This window comes from Odocoileus virginianus, chromosome 1, assembly GCF_023699985.2.
Source record: "Odocoileus virginianus isolate 20LAN1187 ecotype Illinois chromosome 1, Ovbor_1.2, whole genome shotgun sequence".
In the NCBI taxonomy this organism is placed as follows: domain Eukaryota; kingdom Metazoa; phylum Chordata; class Mammalia; order Artiodactyla; family Cervidae; genus Odocoileus; species Odocoileus virginianus.
Window position 1 is genome coordinate 39726167 of NC_069674.1, and position 22621 is coordinate 39748787.

At 57.4% G+C, this 22621-nt stretch overlaps 2 protein-coding genes and 1 non-coding gene across 4 annotated transcripts; 1 reads left to right on the forward strand and 2 right to left on the reverse strand.

Moving 5' to 3' along the window:
* The first annotated feature begins 1059 nt into the window (after positions 1–1059).
* AEBP1 (AE binding protein 1) lies at positions 1060–10851 on the forward strand. Its single transcript, XM_020902799.2, has 21 exons — positions 1060–1705; positions 3366–3752; positions 4300–4362; positions 4490–4561; positions 4706–4837; positions 4914–4994; positions 5415–5492; positions 5616–5699; positions 5818–5871; positions 6501–6610; positions 6688–6827; positions 7155–7239; positions 7331–7475; positions 7580–7665; positions 7823–7946; positions 8221–8417; positions 8512–8691; positions 8907–9258; positions 9339–9478; positions 9628–9727; positions 9950–10851. Exons 1-21 carry the CDS (start codon positions 1453–1455, stop codon positions 10579–10581), a joined length of 3495 nt encoding a protein of 1164 aa, XP_020758458.2. The 5' UTR covers positions 1060–1452; the 3' UTR covers positions 10582–10851.
* A 100-nt stretch (positions 10852–10951) lies between these two features.
* On the reverse strand, positions 10952–19917 carry POLD2 (DNA polymerase delta 2, accessory subunit). Of its 2 annotated transcripts, XM_020902802.2 has the most exons (12): positions 19549–19761; positions 19255–19421; positions 18313–18572; positions 14147–14268; positions 13820–13943; positions 13544–13658; positions 13173–13371; positions 12809–12889; positions 12504–12661; positions 12165–12292; positions 11579–11680; positions 10952–11212 (listed from the first exon to the last, which is right to left on the reverse strand). In XM_020902802.2, exons 3-12 carry the CDS (start codon positions 18530–18532, stop codon positions 11058–11060), a joined length of 1404 nt encoding a protein of 467 aa, XP_020758461.1. In that variant the 5' UTR covers positions 18533–18572; positions 19255–19421; positions 19549–19761; the 3' UTR covers positions 10952–11057. The 2 variants fall into 2 exon arrangements, with proteins under 2 accessions (XP_020758461.1, XP_020758463.1); XM_020902804.2 differs by lacking the exons at positions 19255–19421; positions 19549–19761 and adding an exon at positions 19824–19917.
* On the reverse strand, positions 15808–15914 carry LOC139036592 (U6 spliceosomal RNA). The gene has a single exon (XR_011489410.1). It is a non-coding gene; the product is annotated as a U6 spliceosomal RNA (small nuclear RNA).
* Positions 19918–22621: the final 2704 nt, after the last annotated feature.

Consider the following 22621-nt stretch of genomic DNA (forward strand, 5'->3'; position numbering starts at 1 on the left):
TATCCCTAGAGGTGAAGCAATGTTCACCAAGGAAACAGTAAAAGAAACTATAGGGGATGGGGTCTACCCGAAAACATCCGTGGCTCCTATTTGGGTGCTGAGTGATCTGTTCCCATGGCAGGTTCCAGCACACAGCTTGGTTGTGTTGAAGGCACCCACCAACTCTCTCAGCTGATGCATGTCCTCAGGGATAGTGTCTCATCTCCTGCCTCCTGCCTCCTTTCTAGGGTTCTTAATCTGGGATGCCTCCCTGTTGCTGGGAGTGCACGAGAGGGCAAAAACTCCCTGAATTTGTACAGAGATTGCTGTATCAGGGCTGAGTCCCTCCATGCCCCTGACAGCTCATTCCTATGAATGACGCATACAATTTAATAAAATGTGAAAGGGATCTCCTCCCTCCTTGCTCCATCTCTGACCCCCCTCCAAACTTGTCCTTGTAAGTCAGTATCCTCGGAAGGGACAGGCAATCTTAAATGGGGGATCCTACTTCCAACAGAGCAGTTAGCCCGTCCTTAGGGCAGTTTTGCACCTGTCCCTGGCTAGAGTGAATTCCCAAAGTGTGGTGTCTCCCTGAGGGCCAGCATAGGAACGGGCTCTCATGGACCTGGGGGGTTAGCTGGATGTCTGACTGAAGACTCCAGGGAGAGGAAAGGATGGGTTGGGACTCTCCTGCGGGTCTGTAGAGGGGGTAAGGTCCTCGAGGCCAGAGTCCATGGCTTGGCTCTGCTCTCAGGGTTCCTGCTCACGTCCAGCAGGCTCTGGAGTGGCATCCCTGGGGCACCGACTCCATTTCCCATCTGGCTTGGAGGTGGTATTGCAGACAGAACGGGGCAGGGGCGTCGGGGCCCTCCCACCAGCACCCTCAGGACCTCACAATCCCTCCAGCCCTCCTTCCCCAGGGGGGCCTTCCTTCCTGGGCGCGGGACCCAGGTCCGGGACACCGCCCGCAGTTCCCACTTCGGGAAGTGCCAAGCGCGCGCTGCGCCTGGACTGCTCAGCCCCCCCGCAGCCCCTCCGTCCACGCCCGGCTCCTCCTCCTCCTCCTCCTTCCCCCGGGTGGGGAGAGCCGGCTCCGGAAGCCCCGGCGCCCCCGCCCCGGCCGCCACTGGCGCTTTGGAGAAGGCGGTCCGCGCGGGAGCGCGCCACGCGGGACCTGAGCTCCCAGCCGCCGCCAGCGCCTTGGAACCCCCTGACCATCCCTGAGCCCCCACCGACCCCTGAGTCACTGCCTGGCCCGGAGCACCCCCGCGCCGCATGCCTGAGTCCCCTACCCACCCCTGATCCTCCCACCCGCCCCTCCCCGAATCACCCCCCACCCCTCCCCGAGCAACACCCCCCGCCCCGCCCCGGCCGCTCCGAAGCCCCCTGCCCGCCCCTCCCCGACCCCCTCCCCGCACCTCTCCCCCGAAGCCCCCTCCCCAGCGCCCCTGTCTCCCAGTGTGTGCTGTGACCATGGCGGCCCTGCTCCGGGCGCCCCTGCTCGGCTGCCTCCTGGTGCTGCTGGCGCTGTGCCCCGGGGGGCGCCCGCAGACGGTGCTGACCGACGACGAGATCGAGGAGTTCCTCGAGGGCTTCCTGTCCGAGCTGGAGTCCGAGCCCCGGGAGGACGACGTGGAGGCCCCGCCGCCCCCTGAACCCACCCTTCCCGCCCGCAAAGCCCAGACAGGGGGCAAGCCGGGGGCGCGTCCGGGGGTGGCCGAAGAGGGTAAGAGCTTTGGGTAGGGGTGGCCCTAGGCGTGATGGGGGGCCGCCAGGACAGCCCTGCGCCACAGGTGAGAATGGCGGGCCTCGGTAGGGTTTGGCCGATGTCCAGTCTGCCCAGCGTGAGGAATGGCTCCTAAGGCACAAGAGAGCCCAGATGTCTGGCGGGACAGTGTGCCAGGCAGAGGTCAGTGCTGGCTGGTAGCCCTCTGAGGTTGGAGACACATCCAGCAGGTCCGCCGCGCAGTGGATTGGGTCCTCCCAGTCCCTGTTGCAGAACCCCCAAACCCCTGGAGGGACTAGACTCGCGCTAACAGGGGACTTGGTGGCCCCCTCCCCAGAGCAGTGTGAAGGTGAAGGGCCCTGCTGTCTCAGTGGGGCCACTCAGCCTGATGGTGGCACACACTGTCCGTGCCACACCACTGCCAGAGACCCAGCCTACAAGCCTTCCCTGGGAAGGATCCGCAGCCTTCTGCTGCCTGGCCTCCTACTCCAGGAGTACAGAGGCAGGGGACGGGGTGCAGAAGACCTCCTGTCTCCTCAAGCCTTCCAGGAGCAGCGGGGCAGTGGTCTCAGGTTATTGTGAGGATTAAATGAGGTGATACATCACCAAAGCATTTAGCCCAGTGCCTCTTATATAATCAGTTGTCAATAAATCTTAGCTGTTTATCATGACCTTCTGGAGGGTGGGCAAGGGTCTCTCTCCCAGGAGACTTCCAAGGCACCATCCATCATTCCTGAGGTCAGCGGCCCCTCCCCTTTGTCCTGCTCTAGATCTTTCCTGGCTCCTCCCCCACCCCTGGGGGACGGGTTCTGGAACCCATCTCAGCACCCCTGCCTATTTCCAGGATTGCTGTCCTGGCCTCTTGCTTGCTGCTGGGGCAGCTCTATTTCTCCTGGCTGTCTGCATTTTGTAGATTTTCCTGTATTTCAGTCATGTGGCCCCCACAACCCCATTACATTTTCAGCGGCATTTGCTTAATGTCCTGGAAGATTCCTACAGGCAACCCCAGGCCCTGCCCTTGCTCCCTCCCTCCCCCAGACTCTGAGATGGGCAAGCAGCTGAAGTACTTGCCTGTCCCTCTGTCCTCTGCATGGCCCCAGGATACCCTGTGGTTATGGCTTCCAACCTACCCCAGGCTCCTTAGTCCTGGACAGGGGATCGTGCATGCGTATCCCTATTCTGTGAAGCTTTTCTAGCTCCAGGGAGGCCCCAGGCCCATGCCCTTTACTTTGTGTGAGAGGAACAAGACTGCCTCCCCCTTCAGACTGGGTGCTCCTTCAGGCCTGGATGACTTAGTCACCCTCTGCTGTTTCCATGACCAGCGCAGAATAGTGCGCCCTGACTGACCAAGGGGCTGTGTGGAGAAAGAGTGGATTGTGAGGTGCTCCTTGGGCAGATGGGAGGGTGAGGGCCTGCTCCTGAGAAGCTGAGCTATCCAGGTCAATGTGTGGTGGCGACAGCACATTTCGCAGACAGAAAGCCTGGGTTCCAACCCCAGCTCTTCCATGACCACAAGTGGCTTAACCTCTCAGTTTCCTTGATTTAGGAAACACAGAACTACCAACAGCCCCTTTGCCCAGGTTGTGGGCACCTTGCGGGGGATACCTGGGGCATAGAGGGGGCTCTTCTTTGATTTGACCTGAATCTGCATCTTGAACAGCGCCTCCGGGAAAAGCCAAAGACAAAGGGAAGAAAGGGAAGAAGGACAAAGGCCCCAAGGCGACCAAGCAGCCCCCAGAGGGGTCCTCTAGGCCTCCTAAGAAACCCAAGGAGAAGCCACCCAAGGAGAAGCCACCCAAAGCCACCAAGAAGCCCAAGGAGAAGCCACCCAAAGCCACCAAGAAGCCCAAGGAGAAGCAGCCCAAGGAGAAGCCCCCCAAGGAGAAGCCCCCCAAGGCCACCAAGAAGCCCAAGGAGAAGCCCCCCAAGGCCACCAAGAGGCCGCTAGCTGGGAAGAAGCTCCCCACCCCAACCCCCTCTGAAAGCCCGCAATGGCCACTGCCCCCACTCCTCAGCCCCGACCACGAGGAACTACCCCAGGAGGGAGGTGTGTACTGGGCTCTTCTGGGATTTGGGGGCTCTGACCTGCTGGGCTGCAGAGGGGTGGTGGTCAGAGCAGGTTCCTGAGTCCCTGCCTCTTGCAGACCCTCAGACCCGATGGGCGCTGGGGCCTCACTGTTGTCAGGAACACAACAATTCAGCTGAGGCTCCCTCAGTACCACTCCTTCCCTGGGGAGGGAGTGCTTGGTGGCCTTGTGGGTGGGGCTAGCTCTCCACCATCCTGGGCTCTGACCCTTGCACCCCCCCCAAGAGCCACCTGCCCGTGCGTTACTGGGCTGTGAGCCTACAGGGTGCCCCTCTGCTGGGGCAGCAGGTCCTCCCAGACAGCGGTGCCTGGATTCCCCAGAAAGCCATCCAGCTCTCTGTCCCTCCAGAAGTGCCAGCAGGGTGCGAAGGGCCGAAGCAGCCCAGGCCCCCCTGGGAGTGAGCTGTTCAGAGGGTGTCAGCAGGGCCCAGATCTTGTGGAGCCTCGCTGTGGAGCCAGTGGTCAGGGCAGGCCTCCCATCCACACCCCCCTGGGGTCTGTGTTGCAGGTGGACCCCTCCCAGATCCCTGGGGGGGTCCAGGAGAAGAGACCCACGTGGAGCACCAGCCTGGTGAGTGGGCACCAGCCGCCTGGCCTCACGGGACCAATCACCCTGGCCTGCTGGGTTTCCAGGGTGGGGCTGGGTGGGGGCATCGGGGAGTATCTTCCACGAGGTGGCCACAAGCATTTTCCCTCAGAGCTGGAGGAGGAGACAGAGCAGCCCACACTGGACTACAACGACCAGATAGAGCGGGAGGACTATGAGGACTGTGAGTAGGATCCGCCGTCTGGGAGGCCCGCCTGCCCTGCCTCCCTGGCTAGATCCCGACCCCTGGCCCGGGTTTATGATAGTCCACTTGGAGGCCCCACCTTCCCTGTCCTTGGCCCGGCTCAGAGCCCACCCTCTCCCCTAGTTGAATACATCCGCCGGCAGAAGCAGCCCAGGCCGCCCCCCAGCAGGAGAAGGCCAGAGAGGCCCTGGCCTGAGCGCCCTGAGGAGAAGGCTGAGCCGCCTGGGCGGGGCTCTGAGGCCCCAGAGAAGATCGGTAGGATGTGGGCAGACTTGGGGTGGGGGTGCCAGGAGAGGGGGCTCTGGCCCACCCCTGCCTCCCACCTCCACAGAGCCGCCACCTCTGAAGCCCCTGCCACCCCCGCTGCTCCCCGACTATGAGGATGGCTACGTGATCCCCAACTATGATGACAGTGAGTGCCCACGGCCCCCCGCCCGCCACAGCTGCATCCCAGGGCCAAGCTGCCTGTATCTCCAGCTTGGTGGCAGTGACCTCACCAACCCCACTGCCCCCGCCACCCCCTCCAGCCTGCCTGCCCTCGTCTGATCTCCGTCAGGCTGGGTCTTCCCGGCTCCTGAATTCCCCATTGCCCTCGGTTCTGGCCTATTCTTCCTAAGCTCGTGGACGTCACTCTCTGACCCTCCTGAGCTCCCGTCCTAGCCGCCCCTCACCCCTCGGGGCTTCCATCCCTTCCTCTCCCTCCTGCATGGTCCCTTTGGACTCCGTTCCCCTCCTCGTCTTGCCCACTGGGCTCCTGTGAACCTGGGAGCTCCTGGGGTGGGGTCCTGGGACCAGCCCCAGACCCTCTCATCAGGGCTCTCCCTCCCCACAGTGGACTATTACTTCCGGCCTCCCAGGCCCCAGAAGCCCGACACTGGCCTGGAAACAGATGAAGAGAAGGAAGAGCTGAGTGAGTGGACCCAGACTGTCCCCACCCCCGGGCCAGCCCCCAGGGCAGGCCTGACCCCCACAACACCTGCCCCCTGAACTCCGAGGCTAAGCCAACAGGATCCTCTCACCTTCCATCCTTCAGAGAAACCCAAAAAGGAGGGCAGCAGCCCCAAGGAGGAGGAGACGGATGACAAATGGACTGTGGAGAAGGGCAAGGACCCCAAAGGTGTGTCTCTGGGAGCTGGGGGCTGGGCCTACACAGCCTAGGTCCTTGTGAGAGGCCAGCCAGACTCCCAGATGCTCTGGGACCCTTATCACCACCTCCTCCCTTTGCTGCCCCCCAGGACCCCGGAAGGGTGAGGAGTCGGAGGAGGAGTGGGCTCCAGCAGAGAAAATCAGTGAGTGAGGGGTGCAGAGGCTAGGGTGTATAAGGACAGGGAGGTTGGAGGGGTTGCAGGATGGATGTGGAGACGGGGTGTGCTGGGGGGTGTAGGTATGTGTGGGGGCTGTAGGGTGGGTATGAGTGCTGTGGGGCAGGGCAATAGCAGCTGGGTAAGCATGATGGGAGAAGTGACCCATCCAAGGCCACATGTAGGTCCCAAACCCAGATTTCCTGATGGCACTCTAGGCCTCCAGAACTCTCTCCTGCTCTTAGTGATGCAAAAGGGAGAGACCCTGGAGTGTCTGCCCTGGGCCTCACCCCATGGACAGAGCTTGGGGCACAAGGCCAGTGTGCAGATGGCCCTGATACAGACAATGCCTGTCTGTGATGGGTCAGGCCCTGGGGTGGCCATCCCTGTGATTTCATGTAGGCCTCATGGCCCCTTGGCACCCGGCATCCTCAGCACATTCCCCGGAGGTGGAAGCTGAGGCCCAAGGAGGGGAAGTATGGGCTGGGGTGGAGCTGCCCTAACTGGCACTCTCTGATGTGAGGGGAATGGGTTCCTCCATTCTGGGTTTGGTGAAGGGAGGGACCGATGGAGGGATGGAGCCAATAGGCCACTAGCCTGGGGTGCCATGTCTCCAGAGTGCCCCCCCATCGGGATGGAGTCGCACCGCATTGAGGACAACCAGATCCGGGCCTCCTCCATGCTGCGCCATGGACTGGGCGCACAGCGAGGCCGGCTCAACATGCAGGTGGGTGTCAGGATGGGCCCGTCTCCCCGCTGCGTAGGGGCTCCCTGCCCGCTCAGCCTCCCTGCTGTCCCTGACAGGCCGGCGACACTGAGGATGACTACTACGATGGGGCATGGTGTGCTGAGGATGACTCCCAGACCCAGTGGATCGAGGTAGACACGAGAAGGACTACCAAGTTCACAGGCGTCATCACCCAGGGCCGCGACTCCAGCATCCAGTACGTCCGCCAGGCTCACAGGCACTTGGTGGGGGTGGGTGGCTCCAGACGTGGCCCTGAGTCCCGTTCAGAACCTTCCAGTGGGCTCTCGAGGGCCCCCACCCTGACTCCTTGGTTGTGGCCGGTCAGCTCCCTGAGTCCAGATAAGCAAAGCAACCACCTCAGGTGTGCAGCAGGAATGGCAGCCTCTCCTGATCCCCAGCTAGCCCCACACGTGCTAGCTCTGGGTTCTTGGGCCCAGAAGACGGGGCTCAGGCCGCCCGAAGGCCTGGGCCTTAGCCTGGGGTGGGGAGAGCAGCCTTGCCCTGACCGCTGTCTGCCCCCCAGTGACGACTTTGTGACCTCCTTCTTCGTGGGCTTCAGCAACGACAGCCAGACATGGGTGATGTACACCAACGGCTACGAGGAAATGGTGGGCACCCGAGCCCTTGGCTCTACCCTCCTGGGCCACAGGTGGGTCTCAGCCGGGGTTGGGGGCTGCTCTGAGGCCTGCCTCTTCCCAGACCTTCCACGGGAATGTGGACAAGGACACGCCCGTGCTGAGCGAGCTCCCGGAACCGGTAGTGGCCCGTTTCATCCGCATCTACCCACTCACTTGGAACGGCAGCCTTTGCATGCGCCTGGAGGTGCTGGGGTGCCCCGTGTCCCGTGAGTGCCTGGGGCTGGCAGGGGCATGGACGGGTGGCTGGGGCGACCTGGGCTGGGCTGGCAGGTGGACTGCTCAAGGTCCTGCCCGCCTGCCGCCTCTGCAGCTGTCCACAGCTACTACACACAGAACGAGGTGGTGACCACCGACGACCTGGACTTCCGGCACCACAACTACAAGGACATGCGGCAGGTGGGGTGCTTGTCCTGAGGCTGGGGTCCTGTCCAGGGGCTGGGCTTAGGGTGCTTCCCCACAGAACAGACGGGGCCGTGGGAGAGGCATGGTCACTGGGGGTGGGTTGGGGGCAGGGGGGTGGGCTCTGTAACGCCCTGTCTTTTCTGGCACCCAGCTGATGAAGGTGGTGAATGAGCAGTGCCCCACGATCACCCGCACATACAGCCTGGGGAAGAGCTCGCGAGGGCTCAAGATCTACGCCATGGAGATCTCGGACAATCCTGGGGATCACGAGCTGGGTGAGGGCCCCCACAGCCCCCTGGACCTCCTGGAAGCCTGGTCCTCCCCAAGCCCAACAGATAGAGGCAAGGCCTTGGTACTACAGTTCAGCCTGCACTGTTGATGTTGCTGGCTCACCACCTCCCACCTGTGTCTTTGGAGCCCCTCCTGGGCCCTGCAAGCCTCAGCCACTCCCAGTCCCCTGGGAATGAGGCCCCTTCGAGTCCTCCCTCAGATCCCCTGGGCCTCAGGCCTCAGGAGGCTGGCTGGTTGCTGAGGTTCCTACCCTCACAGGGGAGCCCGAGTTCCGCTACACAGCTGGTATCCACGGCAATGAGGTGCTGGGCCGAGAGCTGCTGCTCCTACTCATGCAATACCTGTGCCGCGAATACCGTGATGGGAACCCACGCGTGCGCAGCCTGGTGCACGACACGCGCATCCACCTGGTGCCCTCGCTGAACCCTGACGGCTATGAGGTGGCAGCGCAGATGGTGGGTGGAGGCAAGGGGGTCAGGGCGGAGCCTGGGTGGGGCAGGGCTGGGAGTGGGCTGCTGATGCTAACCCCCTCTCTCCTGGCTTCCCCAGGGCTCAGAGTTTGGGAACTGGGCACTGGGTTTGTGGACCGAGGAGGGCTTTGACATCTATGAGGACTTCCCGGATCTCAACTCTGTGCTCTGGGGAGCTGAGGAGAGGAAGTGGGTCCCCTACCGGGTGCCCAACAATAATCTGCCCATCCCCGAACGCTACCTCTCTCCAGATGCCACGGTGAGGCCACAGCCTGGCCAACAGGGCCTGGGAGAGCAACCTAGACCCAGGGTCTGGGTGGAGCTCGGGACTTGGGGGTGGGTTAAGGGAGACTGCTGGGTTGTGCTGAGACTGCAGGGGCTCTGAGGGGCCAAGGGGATGTGAGTTCTGCTGTGGGGTCTGCAGGGCAGGTGATGGAGGCTGTGGACCAGACCTCTCCCCCTGGCCACCCCCAGGTATCCACAGAAGTCCGGGCCATCATTGCCTGGATGGAGAAGAACCCCTTCGTGCTGGGGGCAAACCTGAACGGTGGCGAGCGGCTTGTGTCCTACCCTTACGATATGGCCCGCACACCCAGCCAGGAGCAGCTTCTGGCTGCGGCCATGGCGGCTGCCCGGGGAGAGGATGAAGAAGAGGCATCTGAGGCCCAGGAGACCCCAGACCACGCCATCTTCCGCTGGCTGGCCATCTCTTTCGCCTCTACCCACCTCACCATGACCGAGCCCTACCGGGGAGGGTGCCAGGCACAGGACTACACTGGCGGCATGGGCATCGTCAATGGGGCCAAGTGGAAACCCCGCTCTGGGAGTGAGTTGGCCTGGGAGGGTCTGTGGTGGGGCATTTGGCATGGGCAGGGGTGACTGAGGCTCTGTGTCTGCCCTGCCCAGCTATCAACGACTTCAGCTACCTGCACACCAACTGCCTGGAGCTCTCCATCTACCTGGGCTGTGATAAGTTCCCTCATGAGAGCGAGCTGCCCCGAGAGTGGGAGAACAACAAGGAGGCTCTGCTCACCTTCATGGAGCAGGTGTGAGGGCCACCATGAGGACTGGCAGAGGGGTGGGGCAGCATTTGGGGAGAGGCTGGTGAAGGGCTGGGGGACCTCGTGGATGGGACAGGGGAACAGCAGGCCCTGTGGGGTCTCCATGTGGACACCACCTTGCCTCCTCCCTGCAGGTTCACCGTGGCATCAAGGGGGTTGTGACAGATGAACAAGGCATCCCGATAGCCAATGCCACCATCTCCGTGAGTGGCATTAACCACGGAGTGAAGACAGGTACACAAGTGCACAACTATACCCCACTTCCCAGGATGCGGGACCAAACCTGTACATGCCCTTGGCAAAGCAAGCCTGGCTTGTCCTGCCCTGAAGTCCCTGCTCCTCTGGACCCCGACCAGACAGAGGGAGGGCTAGAGGGACTGTGGGTTTCTCAGACAGAGCTGGGGCCTGGGAGGGAGGGGGGACTCCCAGGTAGCCAAATCCATCCTCCCTCTGCAGCCAGTGGTGGCGATTACTGGCGCATCCTGAACCCTGGTGAGTACCGCGTGACAGCCCACGCAGAGGGCTACACCCCAAGCTCGAAGACCTGCAACGTGGATTATGACATCGGGGCCACTCAGTGCAATTTCATCTTGGCTCGCTCCAACTGGAAGCGCATCCGTGAGATCATGGCCATGAACGGGAATCGTCCCATCCCACACATCGACCCGTCGCGCCCCATGACCCCCCAGCAGAGGCGCATGCAACGCCGCCGCCTGCAGTATCGGCTGCGCATGCGCGAACAGATGCGGCTCCGACGCCTCAATGCCACCACGAGTCCGGCCACCGCCCCCACGTCGCCCCCCACCACCCCAACACTGCTCCCCACCGCCGACCTTGCCCCCTCCCCAGCCCCAAGTTCTACGCTGGGGCCCTGGCAGTTTCTACCAGAGACCACGGTCAATTGGGAGGAGTCGGAGACGGAGACAGAGACGGAGACGGAGACCTACACGGAGGTGGTGACGGAGTTTGGGACAGAGCTGGGGCCTGAGGAGGAGGAAGGGGAGGAGGAGGAAGGAGAGATGGTCACAGGCCCGGACTTCCCCTTCACTACAGTTGAGACCTACACAGTAAACTTTGGGGACTTCTGAGAACAGGTCTGCCAACGCGCGAGCTTCCACCAGTAGTCACACTGCCTTGGGCAGCTCCGCGGCCATCAGCACAGGGAAGGGCCCCCTCTCCCCCCCACCACCCGGTGTGGGTTCTGCCAGGAGGGGGCACGAATGATAAAGACCTAAGAGCCAGGGTCACCTGCTGCTCCGCTGCAAGGCTGGGATGGGGCCAGACGAGCAAGCCCCGGGGCAGACTTCTCAACCACTTGCCCAGGCCACACCAATAAACCAAGCTCACTGGCAGATGTATCACTGACCACTTGCCATCCTGACCAGCTGGGAGAAGGGAGGAGGAGGGAGGCTCCTTCCACAGGAGTGTCCCGGCCCACACAGGGACTGCCCAGCTCAATACCAGTAAATAGTTAGGCTTTATTTACAGAGCCAAAGCTGTCATGGTGCTGACGCCACAGGGAAAGAATGGCCAGGGCTACTCTGGACAAGGCTGCCTTTGTGAGTCAGGGACCCAGACCTCCCAGGTCCTCGTCCTCTGCCCCGAAGCCTGAGAAGCTGATGGGCTGGCAGGCCAGGCTGCGCAGATTCACGAGACAGGCAGTCTGGGTGGTGCTGAAGTCTGGGACAGCCACCAACAACACTGTCTGGTCTTCGGGGCCTGCAAAGAAGCCAGGTGGGGGCCCATCTTAGGTGCTGGGTGAGCCCTGTCTCAAAGGGAAGTCACAAGAGGTAAACAGAAGCCCTCCCCCACCTCCTGCCATCAACACCATGGAGCGCTGACCACAGAAGCGCCTTGAGACCAGAAATGAAAAAGGCCAAGAACACTGTAAAGGTCCAAAGCTAGAGCCACACTGACCAGGATGAGCTCTGGGCAAGGACAATTTCAGCCCTTGCAGAGCCTGGCCTGTTCACCACACGGGGGCCTGGACACCCAACACAGGCCTTCTCTGTGAGCCTTGGCCCCAGCTGAGAGCATGTCCCTTGTGACAGCCCAGGCCTGGGGCCCCCAGAAGACAAAACTTACCGTGGATGATTTTGGAGCCAAAGTTGGGGGTGTTGCCACAAAAGTAGACGTGAGGGCACTCCGGAAAGATAAATGGGTCGGTTTTATAGAAAGGGTAACAACCTGGAGGAGGAGGAGGCACAGCTGAGAGTGGGACTTCTCAGCCTCACACAGGAGACACCTGCACATTCGGGGTAGGGCCATCCCATGTAGGACATGGAGCGCCATCTCACACACGAGACCTTGCAGCTGTCACAACAAAAATCCCTCCAGACTTGGCCACGTGACCCCAGAGGCAGGGCAACGTGTTGTGCTGCTGCTGCTTCTGTCTCGGTGGGCAGTGCGGCAGGATGCAGGACTCTTGACTGGCTCAAGCTCCCAATATGCTCCCACGGCCTTTAGCCCTAAGCAGGGCCTTGGCCATAAACAGAGATAAGACTCCAGAGTAGCTCCCAAAACAAAGGTCAGGCTTCGGGGCTTTTCCTCAGACAGGTCACAGCAAGGCTGGTGGGTGCAAATCCATGCTGGGAACCCTCTGAGCATCCGTGGAGCCCCTTTGGTCTTTCCCAACCCTTTGCTCCCACCTCACGGGTCTAAGCCCCGTTACCTAGGGTGTCAGGGGCTGTGGGGCTGATGTGCCGGACTTGTAGCGTCCACTCCAGGATCTCCAAGTGGTTCTCCATGCTGCTGTATCGGAAGATGTCACTCACGTTCTGTCCCGACGTCCCCAGGAATCTGCAAGTCAAGGCTCGGCTGACCCCACCCTGGGGCGGCCACCATCTGTGCTCCTCCCACAGTTGCTGGCCCGGCGCCCTCATAGCAGGTTCCCAAGCCCGCCTTGAGAAAGAGCCCAATCCAGGTGGGCTTTCTTGCAGCCCTGGGTGCCATCCTCCCCTCTTGGTGTCACCAACACAAATGGCCAGGAATCAGGCTGGAGTGAGGCTACCTGACTCCATCGATGGTGGCTTGGTAGGGGTTGGTGACCAGCTGGAGCGTGGAGTAGGCAGTGGCCAGAGGGAACATGCAGGGGTGCAGGGGCTGCTGGGGGAGCGTGTAGTTTGTTGGGTCAAATTCGCCCGGCATCACGTCCACGGGCACGGAGGCCTGGAGGGCACAGGGGCAGGGGAGATTGTGGGGCCCAGCGCCCTCCACAGTCACCCTGCTGGAGTCCCCTTCCCCTGCCCGCCTTCCAGTGCCCAACTGCACCGCCAGAGACTCCTGGTCCCAGCTGGCCTGGCCCAGCTCACTCACGCTCAGCTGCAGGAGGATCTCGTCTAGCATCTTGACGGCCTCCACGCTAGCGGCCTGGGTTTTCTTGGTCAAGTACTTGGCCTGGGAGTAGAAGTCCATACACAGGCTGTCAGGTCCCAAGGGAGACTTAGATCAAAGGGACACCCAGAGCCCCTGCCAGGAGGGCTGAGAGCAGAGCGAAGCCCCACTTTTAGGGAGACAGAGTTCTGGGCCTCTGGCCCCACGATGCCCTCAGAAGGGAGGTTTGAGAACGAGGCTGGGTCCCCAAGCACCAGAGATTCCTGGGTCATCAGACCTGCAAGACCCCATCCCCAACCCTCCGTGGGGAAAGCGGGGCTTGAATGCAGGCAGGTAGGCGCCATACCTTGTTGATGGAATCTCTGCTCTGTGTGTTGTGGCTGAGGAGGTTCCCGGCAAGGATGACCCGGGAGACATGGGCGGCGCTGCACTGCTCCCCTTCATCCCCAAGCTGCCCTGTCACCACGTCCACCAGCAGCTGGGTGCCCAGCAGGCTCTCGCCCCCGCCTCCACCCAGGCCCAGACCAGACACCAGCAGCACAAACCTGCCAGAGAAGTCAGGGTCCTCTTGGGTGCTGGGAAAGCAAGGGGGTCTCCCAAGAGGGCTGTTTGGAGCTACTGGTGGGGCTCCTCACCATCATAAGGAAGCAGGGGGATGGAGGCAGCGACTGTGATTCCCCTGGACCACTGCCCAGACCCTGGGCCCCTGATCCTCACCTGTCCGTGTCGAGGGGGTGTGTAGGCTTCTGAGGGGCAAGCCCTGCAAAGCAGTGGTCCTCCACCAGGAACTTTCCGTCATCTCCCGCAGAGCCCAGCACAGCCAGGACCGTTCCTGGGGAGCAGCAGGGTCAGGTCTGGGAGGAACCTCCGAGAGGCTACCACCCAACATGCTACCATAGTCTAACCCTCTCCCTGAACCCAAACTCATTGCTCTGAGAATGCAAGTGTGAGCCAGCACCCAGATGCACAGGCCACCCCCTCCCTACTCCCCACCTGTGACCAGCTTTGACACGTCGATGGTGCCCTCCAATTTGATACGCTGCAATTCATCTTCCAAGATCAGTTCATCATCTGGGTGGATGTATTTGCTCCGAGGAGGCTGGGGGAGCAGGTTGTGCTGGAATTCAAAGATGACAGTGGTCATGAGGCCAGAGCCCAGCAAGGCTCCAGTGCTAGATCAGTGAGATGGCCCTGCAGCCAGCAACCCCATGGGCAGAGGCCCAGCCTTGATTCTCTGGATCCAAGGCAGGTAGCCCCAACGTGCCCTCTGGGGTGGGAACACTGTTCTGGGGATGGCGTGTGTAAGCCAGCTGGCCTTACCTCTTCGCTGACTTCCCGTAGGATGGAGGGCTGGAGCGGCATGGCCTTGAAGAGGGTCCCCACCACACAGCACTTCTCCCCAGTCTGCAGCTCACACAGCTTCTTCACTAGGACCCCATTGCCTGGGGCACAAAGAGAATGTGCTCAGAGACCAGGTGGCCCTCCTCTCCCCACGAAGCACTGGCCCAGTCCTCACTGAGCACTGTGGCCCTGGGGCCCTGGTCTCCACCAGGAGGGAGAGAACATCAAATGCAAGGACGCCCTGGACCTAAAGGATCAGCCCCAGGAAGAGAGAGGGACTCTGGATGCCAGGTATCCTTGCAGGAGAGGCAGACATGCAGAGAAGGCAGTGTGAAGATGGTGCAGGGGCAGAGACCAGAGGGATGCGGCCACAGGCCAGCAGTGCTGGGCCAGTCACCAGAGGCTAGAAGGGGCAAAGAAGGATCGGAGGGAGCGTGGTGCTGCCGACACCTGGATTTTGGACCCCTGGCCTCCAGAACTGGAAGGGAATACATTTCTGCTGTTTGAAGGTACATAGTTTTAGCCTTGTTGTTTATGACAGCAGCCATGGGACGCTAATGCAGAGTTCCCTCACTTATACCTAAAGTATAACACTGATTTTTATTTTTTTTCATTTATTTTCATTAGTTGGAGGCTAATTACTTCACAACATTTCAGTGGGTTTTGTCACACATTGACATGAATCAGCCATGGAGTTACATGTATTCCCCATCCCGATCCCCCCTCCCACCTCCCTCTCCACCCAATTCCTCTGGGTCTTCCCAGTGCACCAGGCCCGAGCACTTGTCTCATGCATCCCACCTGGGCTGGTGATCTGTTTCACTATAGATAATATACATGCTGTTCTTTCGAAACATCCCACCCTCGCCTTCTCCCACAGAGTCCAAAAGTCTGTTCTGTACATCTGTGTCTCTTTTTCTGTTTTGCATATAGGGTTATCATTACCATCTTTCTAAATTCCATATATATGTGTTAGTATGCTGTAATGTTCTTTATCTTTCTCGCTTACTTCACTCTGTATAATGGGCTCCAGTTTCATCCATCTCATTAGAAATGATTCAAATGAATTCTTTTTAATGGCTGAGTAATATTCCATTGTGTATATGTACCACAGCTTCCTTATCCATTCATCTGCTGATGGGCATCTAGGTTGCTTCCATGTCCTGGCTATTATAAACAGTGCTGCGATGAACATTAGGGTGCATGTGTCTCTTTCAGATCTGGTTTCCTCAGTGTGTATGCCCAGAAGTGGGATTGCTGGGTCATATGGCAGTTCTATTTCCAGTTTTTTAAGAAATCTCCACACTGTTTTCCATAGTGGCTGTACTAATTTGCATTCCCATCAACAGTGTAAGAGGGTTCCCTTTTCTCCACACCCTCTCCAGCATTTATTGCTTGTAGACTTTTGGATAGCAGCCATCCTGACTGGTGTATAATGGTACCTCATTGTGGTTTTGATTTGCATTTCTCTGATAATGAGTGATGTTGAGCATCTTTTCATGTGTTTGTTAGCCATCTGTATGTCTTCTTTGGAGAAATGTCTGTTTAGTTCTTTGACCCATTTTTTGATTGGGTCATTTATTTTTCTGGAATTGAGCTTCAGGAGTTGCTTGTATATTTTTGAGATTAATCCTTTGTCTAAAAATATGGAATGCTTCATGAATTTGCGTGTCATCCTTGCGCAGGGGCCATGCTAAAATTCTCTGTATCGTTCCAATTTTAGTATGTGTGCTGCTGAAGCAAGCACAACACTGATTTTTAGAAATAGGTATGCCAAGTCTCAACACAGCCCTGCCTGAACACTATAATTTCCTTCACGAGTTTAGATTCTGTTATTGACCCCACAAGTGCCTTGTCTTCTGAAAAGAGATACCCTAAATTCAAACTTTGTATACCCATCCACCCTGTTCTGTTCTTTGTAAAGTCAGACAGCCCTGTTCACTCTGAGCTCCTGAGATCCCAGACAGAACACACAGGAAGCGTCAGGGATGAGGAGCAAGACAGGCGTGGGAGAGTCATGGAATGCAGGGGTCACTTGGGTGGGCAAGAGGGAGGAGCCAAGTCCCCGAAGGCCTGAGAGTTTGTTAGGACTTAGACCCTAAGCCTGGAGAAAATGCTAACAGGGTTATGGGACAATGTGGACTTGGGACCAGCCCTTTCCTTAGCTGGGTTCTCCAGCACAAGCCCTTCTTGCCCTAACCCTAACCAATAACATTCCACAGATCTACACCCTGGGGAGCAAAGAAGAGTAATTCAGAGTAAGATAGGGAGGGTGGCAGTACTAGATAGAATGCCAGACACCAACGGGAACAACAGATCTCAAAGCCATGATGTCCACTGAGCCTTCACTCAGCCCCAGGGAGCTGTGCCCAGCCCTGAGCCTGGAGCTCTTCTACCCCCAACAACACATCACTGGAGATATTATCACACACTACCTGGCTAAGGAAACTGAGGCACAGAGAGATTAAGTAACATGTCCAAGGCTACACAGCTGAGACCCAACATGTACGTCTGAGCACTAGGCAGAACTGCACACCCCTGTGCTGATGGGAGGACATCCATCCATTCTAGCCTGTGGGCACCAGGCCAGGCTCCAGCACTGAGAATGAACCCAGTGGCCCATCCTTGCTCTCACTGAGCTTCTGGTGCAGAGGGAGAGGCAACAGCAGGAGATGAGGGATCCACTGCTGGGACAAGTGCCATGAACAGACGGGAGCGAAGGCAATAGATGCTGAGAAGGCCCTGCTGGCCCAGGCGGCCTCTCAAGGCACAGGACATTTAAACTGAGGTCGTGAAGGAAGCCTGGGGATGGAGCATGCCAGGCGCAGGGAGAGCCGATGGCAAGAAAGGGCTTGAGGTGTTCAGGAGACTTGTGAGTAGAGAGGAACTCTGCCAGGGGCTGAGCTCTGGAGAGGAAGCCTGGCCACATGGAGAAGCCACGTGGTGAGTGAGAGATGCTGCCCCACTATCCATCATCCAGTCAAGGCCCCACTTATCATGGGCCCCTGTCTGAATTCCTGGCCCTACTCTGTGAGCAGAATAAAATGGCTGTTTCCTGTTACTGGGCAGCTTTGTGAGAAGAGAAGCTTTGTACCACAGCAGGTTAAAAGATGACATTGACCTTGGGCTCGAGGAGGATGTCCTTGAGGACGTCATGTAAAGCAAGAGAAAGGCCAGAGGAAGGAGACCCTTCTTATGTGGCGGAGAAAAGGTGAATGATACTTCTGCCTGAAGTAAAGAAAACGGAAAACATCTTTAATATGATGATGTAGCTAGGAGATTGAGCCACGTATTCTCCTGACTGCCTATAATATTAATAAAACCAGAGCTTCCCTGGTGGTGCAGTGGTAAAGAATCTGCCTACCAATGCAGGAGATGTGGGTTTGCTCCCTGGGTCAGGCAGATCCCCTGGAGTAGGAAATGGCAACCCACTCCAGTATTCTTGCCTAGAAAATCCCATGGACAGAGGAACCTGGTGGGCTACAGTCCATAGGGTCACATAGAGTCAGACACGACTAAAGTCACTTAGCACACACACACACACAACCCAGCTAATCTAATGGGACAGAATGGACCTGGGAGCCAGAACTTCACAAAGCTTTTCAAGTGCTTCCAATGTACAACTTGGGCTGAGACCCAGCCACCCAGGTGGCAGTTGGGGATGGGGGGAAGGCAATAAAAATGAGTAAGACACAATGTTACCTACAAAATTTCTGTTTAAAGGCATAACAGATTAATTCAACACTCATGAAAAACCACTCTTTTTTTTTTTTTAATTTCTTGCTCCCCGTGTGGCATGTGGGATTCTAATTCCCCTACCAGGGATCGAACCCATGCCTCCTGCATTGGAAGTGCGGAGTCTTAAGCACTGGACCAGCAAGGAAGTCCCGGAAGCCACTCATAGATATTAAGAACGGGGTGATGCAATATCACCTGAAAGTTGAATGTGGTGCAGGGTGGGGAGGGTGGGAGTCCTGCTTCATCAGGAATAACTTAAAGCAGGAGAGATCACCAAGGAAGAACGGGGAAGAAAGAAAAAGGTTTGCACTGTCCAGGTCACTTGATTAAGAAAGACAGACGACCCCAAGGGGCAGGAAATACATACCCAACAAACTCGGAAGCATTTTCCCAACCTCATCACTTACCCCAGCGCTGCTGGGCCCGGCTCACCAAGAAGGGCCTCATCTGGATGAGACGGGTGGCATAAATGTGGGCATACTGCCGGCTAAAGCTGCGCTCTCCCAGCCGGAAGGGTTGCGAGGAGTTGGTGTAAGTCACCACAGGCACCCGGGCAAAAGTGGCATTGCTGGCTGATGGCGGGGATAGCAGAGTGTGGGCCCTCTGGGCAGCCTGCTCAGAAAACATGGCCCTGCTCGATGTGTCCAAGCCAAGGAGGAGGTGGTCCCTGTGAAAACACAAACGCAGTCCTGCAACCCCAGCCCACATGCACAGCAGACAGCCAGAACAGCACCTGGCTGTGTTGGTTACCAACGTCTCACCCAGTAACCTGCATCCAAAAACGGAGATGGAGCAAGTTAGGGAATGCATCTCCCACCTAGAGCTCTCGAAACCCGGCTCAAGTGTCCACTGACCGCTCCACACATCTACCTGGATGACTATCAAGGGCTTCAAACTCCACACGCCCCACATGAGGGGATTCCTCATCTGCCCCCATCCAGCTCCCTGGCACCTGCCCCATTTCAGGGCGTGAAGACAGCTTTATTATTATACAAGCCTACCATAAAATAATTAGCTTATTTTTTTTAATAATTAGCTTATGATTAAATACCAAAATATACATCAGTCACTCCTCTGCTCAACACCCTCCAAATGTCCCCCGTTTCATGGAATAAAACCCCAGGTTCCTACAGTGGCCTATGAGATCTGCCCCACTGGTCCTGCCCTTCTGTCCACCCCACCCCCCCCACCCCAGGAGCACTGCTCTCCGCCCTCCTATACAAGTATGGTCCACTGCCACCTCTCCCTCAGGTCTGCTCAAACCTTCTCCATCTGCATCCCTCCCCTGGCATGTCTGCTCCTCCAATGTTTATTGTTTTTCATAGCATTTACCTTTCAACAAATAATACCTTTTAAGCTTATTGTCTGCCTCCTCTGACTAGAGTAAGAGCTCTAGGAGACCAGAAGTAGCAGCATTTAAGCCCACTTTTCAAAAGCAGTCCCGAGCCTGAGTGAGATGTGCCAAGAACGTCAAATCCACAGCAGGTCCCAAGATCAATTCATGGAGCAGCTCAGTCTATACAGACGTGCAGGGATGATAATAGTTCGCATGTAAGGGGTTAAACAGGATGTGGTACTAAACCGGTATCTACCCCCCCCCCCCGTTTTTTTACAGCTATAAGTGGCTTGAATTCTGACCCTACCAGACAGATACTGGGCCGGGACTGTATGTGAATTAACTTTCTGCCCCAAAGTGCAGAGCAGTGGCAGCACTCCGGCCGCAATCTCAAAGGAACCTCTCGGTCTGAAGCCCCAGATCACGGCCCCAGCCCGCAACCAGGGGCCGTCTTGGGAGATACAGCAAAGACCCTGCTCAGACTTCCCTCGAGAGATGCCGCTTAACCCGTCGCCACGCGTGAACACCAAGAGAGTTACCCCTCTGTCTCCACGAGGTCCAGGGAAGCAAGCCCCCACTCACCTCTCCTGACGCCGCGGCCCCGCCCCCTGCCGCGCGCCATCTCCCGCCAATCCGCTCGCCTTGCCCCGCCCACAGAGGCATCCCACCAATCACCGCGCGCTCCACCAAGCTCATCACCGCGGGACCCGCCCGTCGCCGCGCACCGCCTCCCGCCACTCCGCGCGCCTCGCCCCATCCTTGCTGTATCTCACCAGTCACCGCGCACTTTATTATGCTAATAACTACGGGGCCCGCCCCCCGCCTCGCCCCTCCCCCCGCCAATCCGCACTTGCACTGCCCCAGCCATGATACGTACCCCGCCCCTTAGCCCTGCGCATGTGCAGGGTTACGCCCCACAGGTTGCAGAGCAACGAGGGGCGGGGCCAGGGGCTAGGGACCCGGGCGCTCGCTTGTGTGCAGTGTCGCACTGACCCCGGCCCTTCGTGAGGCTTGTCCTGAAGTTACCTCGCTTTCTCGAGAACTGGCGCCCTTTTTCCCACCACAGGACCCCACTGGGTGCCCGCCTCTGCAGTGGACACTGCTGACAACAGGGTGGGCGGACTGAGGCCAATGGTCGCACCGCCCACGGGGAGCGATTAACTCCGCCGCAGGCCCGAGGAGTAGGTGGGGCACTGGGATACTAGAAGTCTGGAGAGGGTTTGGGTTAGGGTCAGGACAAGGGAAACTGGATGTCTAAGGCCCTACGCACAGGGCCAACAGGCCTCCCAACCTCCATCCAACACTCCTCAGTCTCTGTTTTCCTCACTGACCCTCATCTTTCTCACTCCTCCCTACCCACCAAGACTTTCCCATGCCATCCCCCACTTCATGGGGGCTCTTTTCCACATCTCCACCAATTCACAGAATTCCTAAACGAGCCCTAGTGGCCCTTCTGCATGAAGCTTCCTATTGGCTTCAGAGCCGGGATTCAGTCTCATGCCCTCTGGTTCACTCTGCATCTGTTTCCCAAGTACCGGTCTTGTCTTTGGAACAAAGTAGATAATAGTTAAAGATAACACATAAAAGCCCTTTCTGTGGACCTGGCACTGTTTTAAATTCTTGACACATACTAATTCAACTAATCCTCAAATAACGCTTTGAAAATGCCGAAACTGAGGCACAGGTCACATAGCAGGAGTCACCATGTGAGTAACAACCAGGATTCAGCCCGAGGCAGCCTGACTCTTCGGCAGCCTGACTCTTCGCCTTAACTTAATCCTATGTGTTCTGGCCCTCTTGTGCAGGTCAGCTGAACTTCCCATCTAATTATCCATTACTTCATTTTGCCTCTGCCATTTAATTAGGCATTTGTCAAACATCCAATTAGACTGAACTGGAGTTTGCCCTCAGAAGATGTGAGGAAACCTAGTCTAGTTCACTTACCGCAGTGCTTGGCACATGGAGACTCCCAGATCTGCTTATATTTACAAGGTATAAATGAATATAAACAGAAATATGTGAGCACTTTTTGGGTGCATATTATGTACTAAGTGTCTTAAGAGTGAGGCAGGTCCTAGGATTTCCATTTTACAGAAAGATTCATAGCTGCCCAAGGTCACACAGCCAGGAAACCAGGACCAAAATTGGAACTAACCTGCCTGATTCTCTTGCTCAGACATGAAGCTGGGCGGCCTCTCCACTGAGCTCTGCTACTGGCAGGCCTGTGTCAGGCACACAGTTGGGGCAGCTAAGGGGGTCTGGGAGAGACCCCAAGACAAAAGCCATAGTAGGAATGATGGTGGCTGGGAACGGGGGATGGACAAGTGGGTATAGTTCCATGGGTGGCTTGCACTTCCCAACTGTCTTCCCCTGGCTAACTGCAAGGATGGAAGGGCTAAAGTGTTGACTTTTTAGGCCTCCCTGGCAGTCATTGGTGATGGTGAGATCAGACCTGGCAGAGACATAGGGGAAGTCTGGCAGGAATGGTTGGAGGGGTGCGGAGCGTGCGGAGGCAGGTTGGGCTTCTGAGAAATCTGGTTTTGTGATAAAAAGGAAAAGCACAGGCCTGGAGGGGAGGGGAGTTTGGGGGGAGACTGGGTATATGTATGTGTTTGGCGGAGTCCCTTTGCTGTTCATCTGAACCTATCACAACATTGTTAATCAGCTGTGCCCCAATACAAAATAAAAGTTTAAAAAAGAAGAGACATCAGAGAGCTTTCTCTCTCCTTACCACATGAACACACCAAGAGGTCATCCAAGCACACAGTACTTTCTCTGCAAACCAGGAAGTCTTCATAGAACCCAAGTGTGCTGGCATCCTGATCTGACTTCTAGCTTCCAAAACTATGAGAAAATAAATTTCTCTTGGGTTAAAAAAAAAAAGAAGGAGAACCACAGCCTACTCCCTTTCCTCCTTCTTTCTGTAATGAATAGAGTTCCTGGCAGTGTCCTGCCAAAGATGCCAACCCGGATACCACTTAGCTACTGGATCAGGACCAGCAATTGCTAACTTATTTCACTTTAACAAAGGAACCCCCTAAAGTTTTCTCCACTTTGAGTTTTCTGAACGTGAAACCAAGCATATTCTTAAATGAATTATGTAAGGACTTCCCTGGTTGTCCAGTGGCTGACTCCACACTCTAATGCAGGGAGCCCGGATTCCATTCCCTAGTCTGGTAACCAGAACCCATATGCCACAACTAAGAGTTTGCATGCAATGACTAAAGATCCTGCATGCTACAACAAAGATCAAAGTTCCATTGTGCCACAGCTAAGACCCAGTGTAACCAAATAAATGAAAGTTTTTTTGAATGGAGTATGTAGATACTCCATTCTACAGAGTGGAATACTCTGTAGAGAGTATTAGAGAGTACTCTAAA

Bases quoted from the DNA above. Each gene is read 5' to 3' on its own strand.
- POLD2 (XM_020902804.2), bottom strand. From the start codon at position 18,532: ATGTTTTCTGAGCAGGCTGCCCAGAGGGCCCACACTCTGCTATCCCCG. The intron at 13,944-14,146 runs GTAAGGCCAGCT...TTTGAATTCCAG, and splicing joins TACGGGAAGTCAGCGAAGAG to CACAACCTGCTCCCCCAGCC. The intron at 12,890-13,172 runs GTATGGCGCCTA...TTCTACTCCCAG, and splicing joins GCAGAGATTCCATCAACAAG to GCCAAGTACTTGACCAAGAA.
- AEBP1 (XM_020902799.2), top strand. From the start codon at position 1,453: ATGGCGGCCCTGCTCCGGGCGCCCCTGCTCGGCTGCCTCCTGGTGCTG. The intron at 4,363-4,489 runs GTGAGTGGGCAC...ATTTTCCCTCAG, and splicing joins CCACGTGGAGCACCAGCCTG to AGCTGGAGGAGGAGACAGAG. The intron at 5,493-5,615 runs GTGAGTGGACCC...TCCATCCTTCAG, and splicing joins TGAAGAGAAGGAAGAGCTGA to AGAAACCCAAAAAGGAGGGC.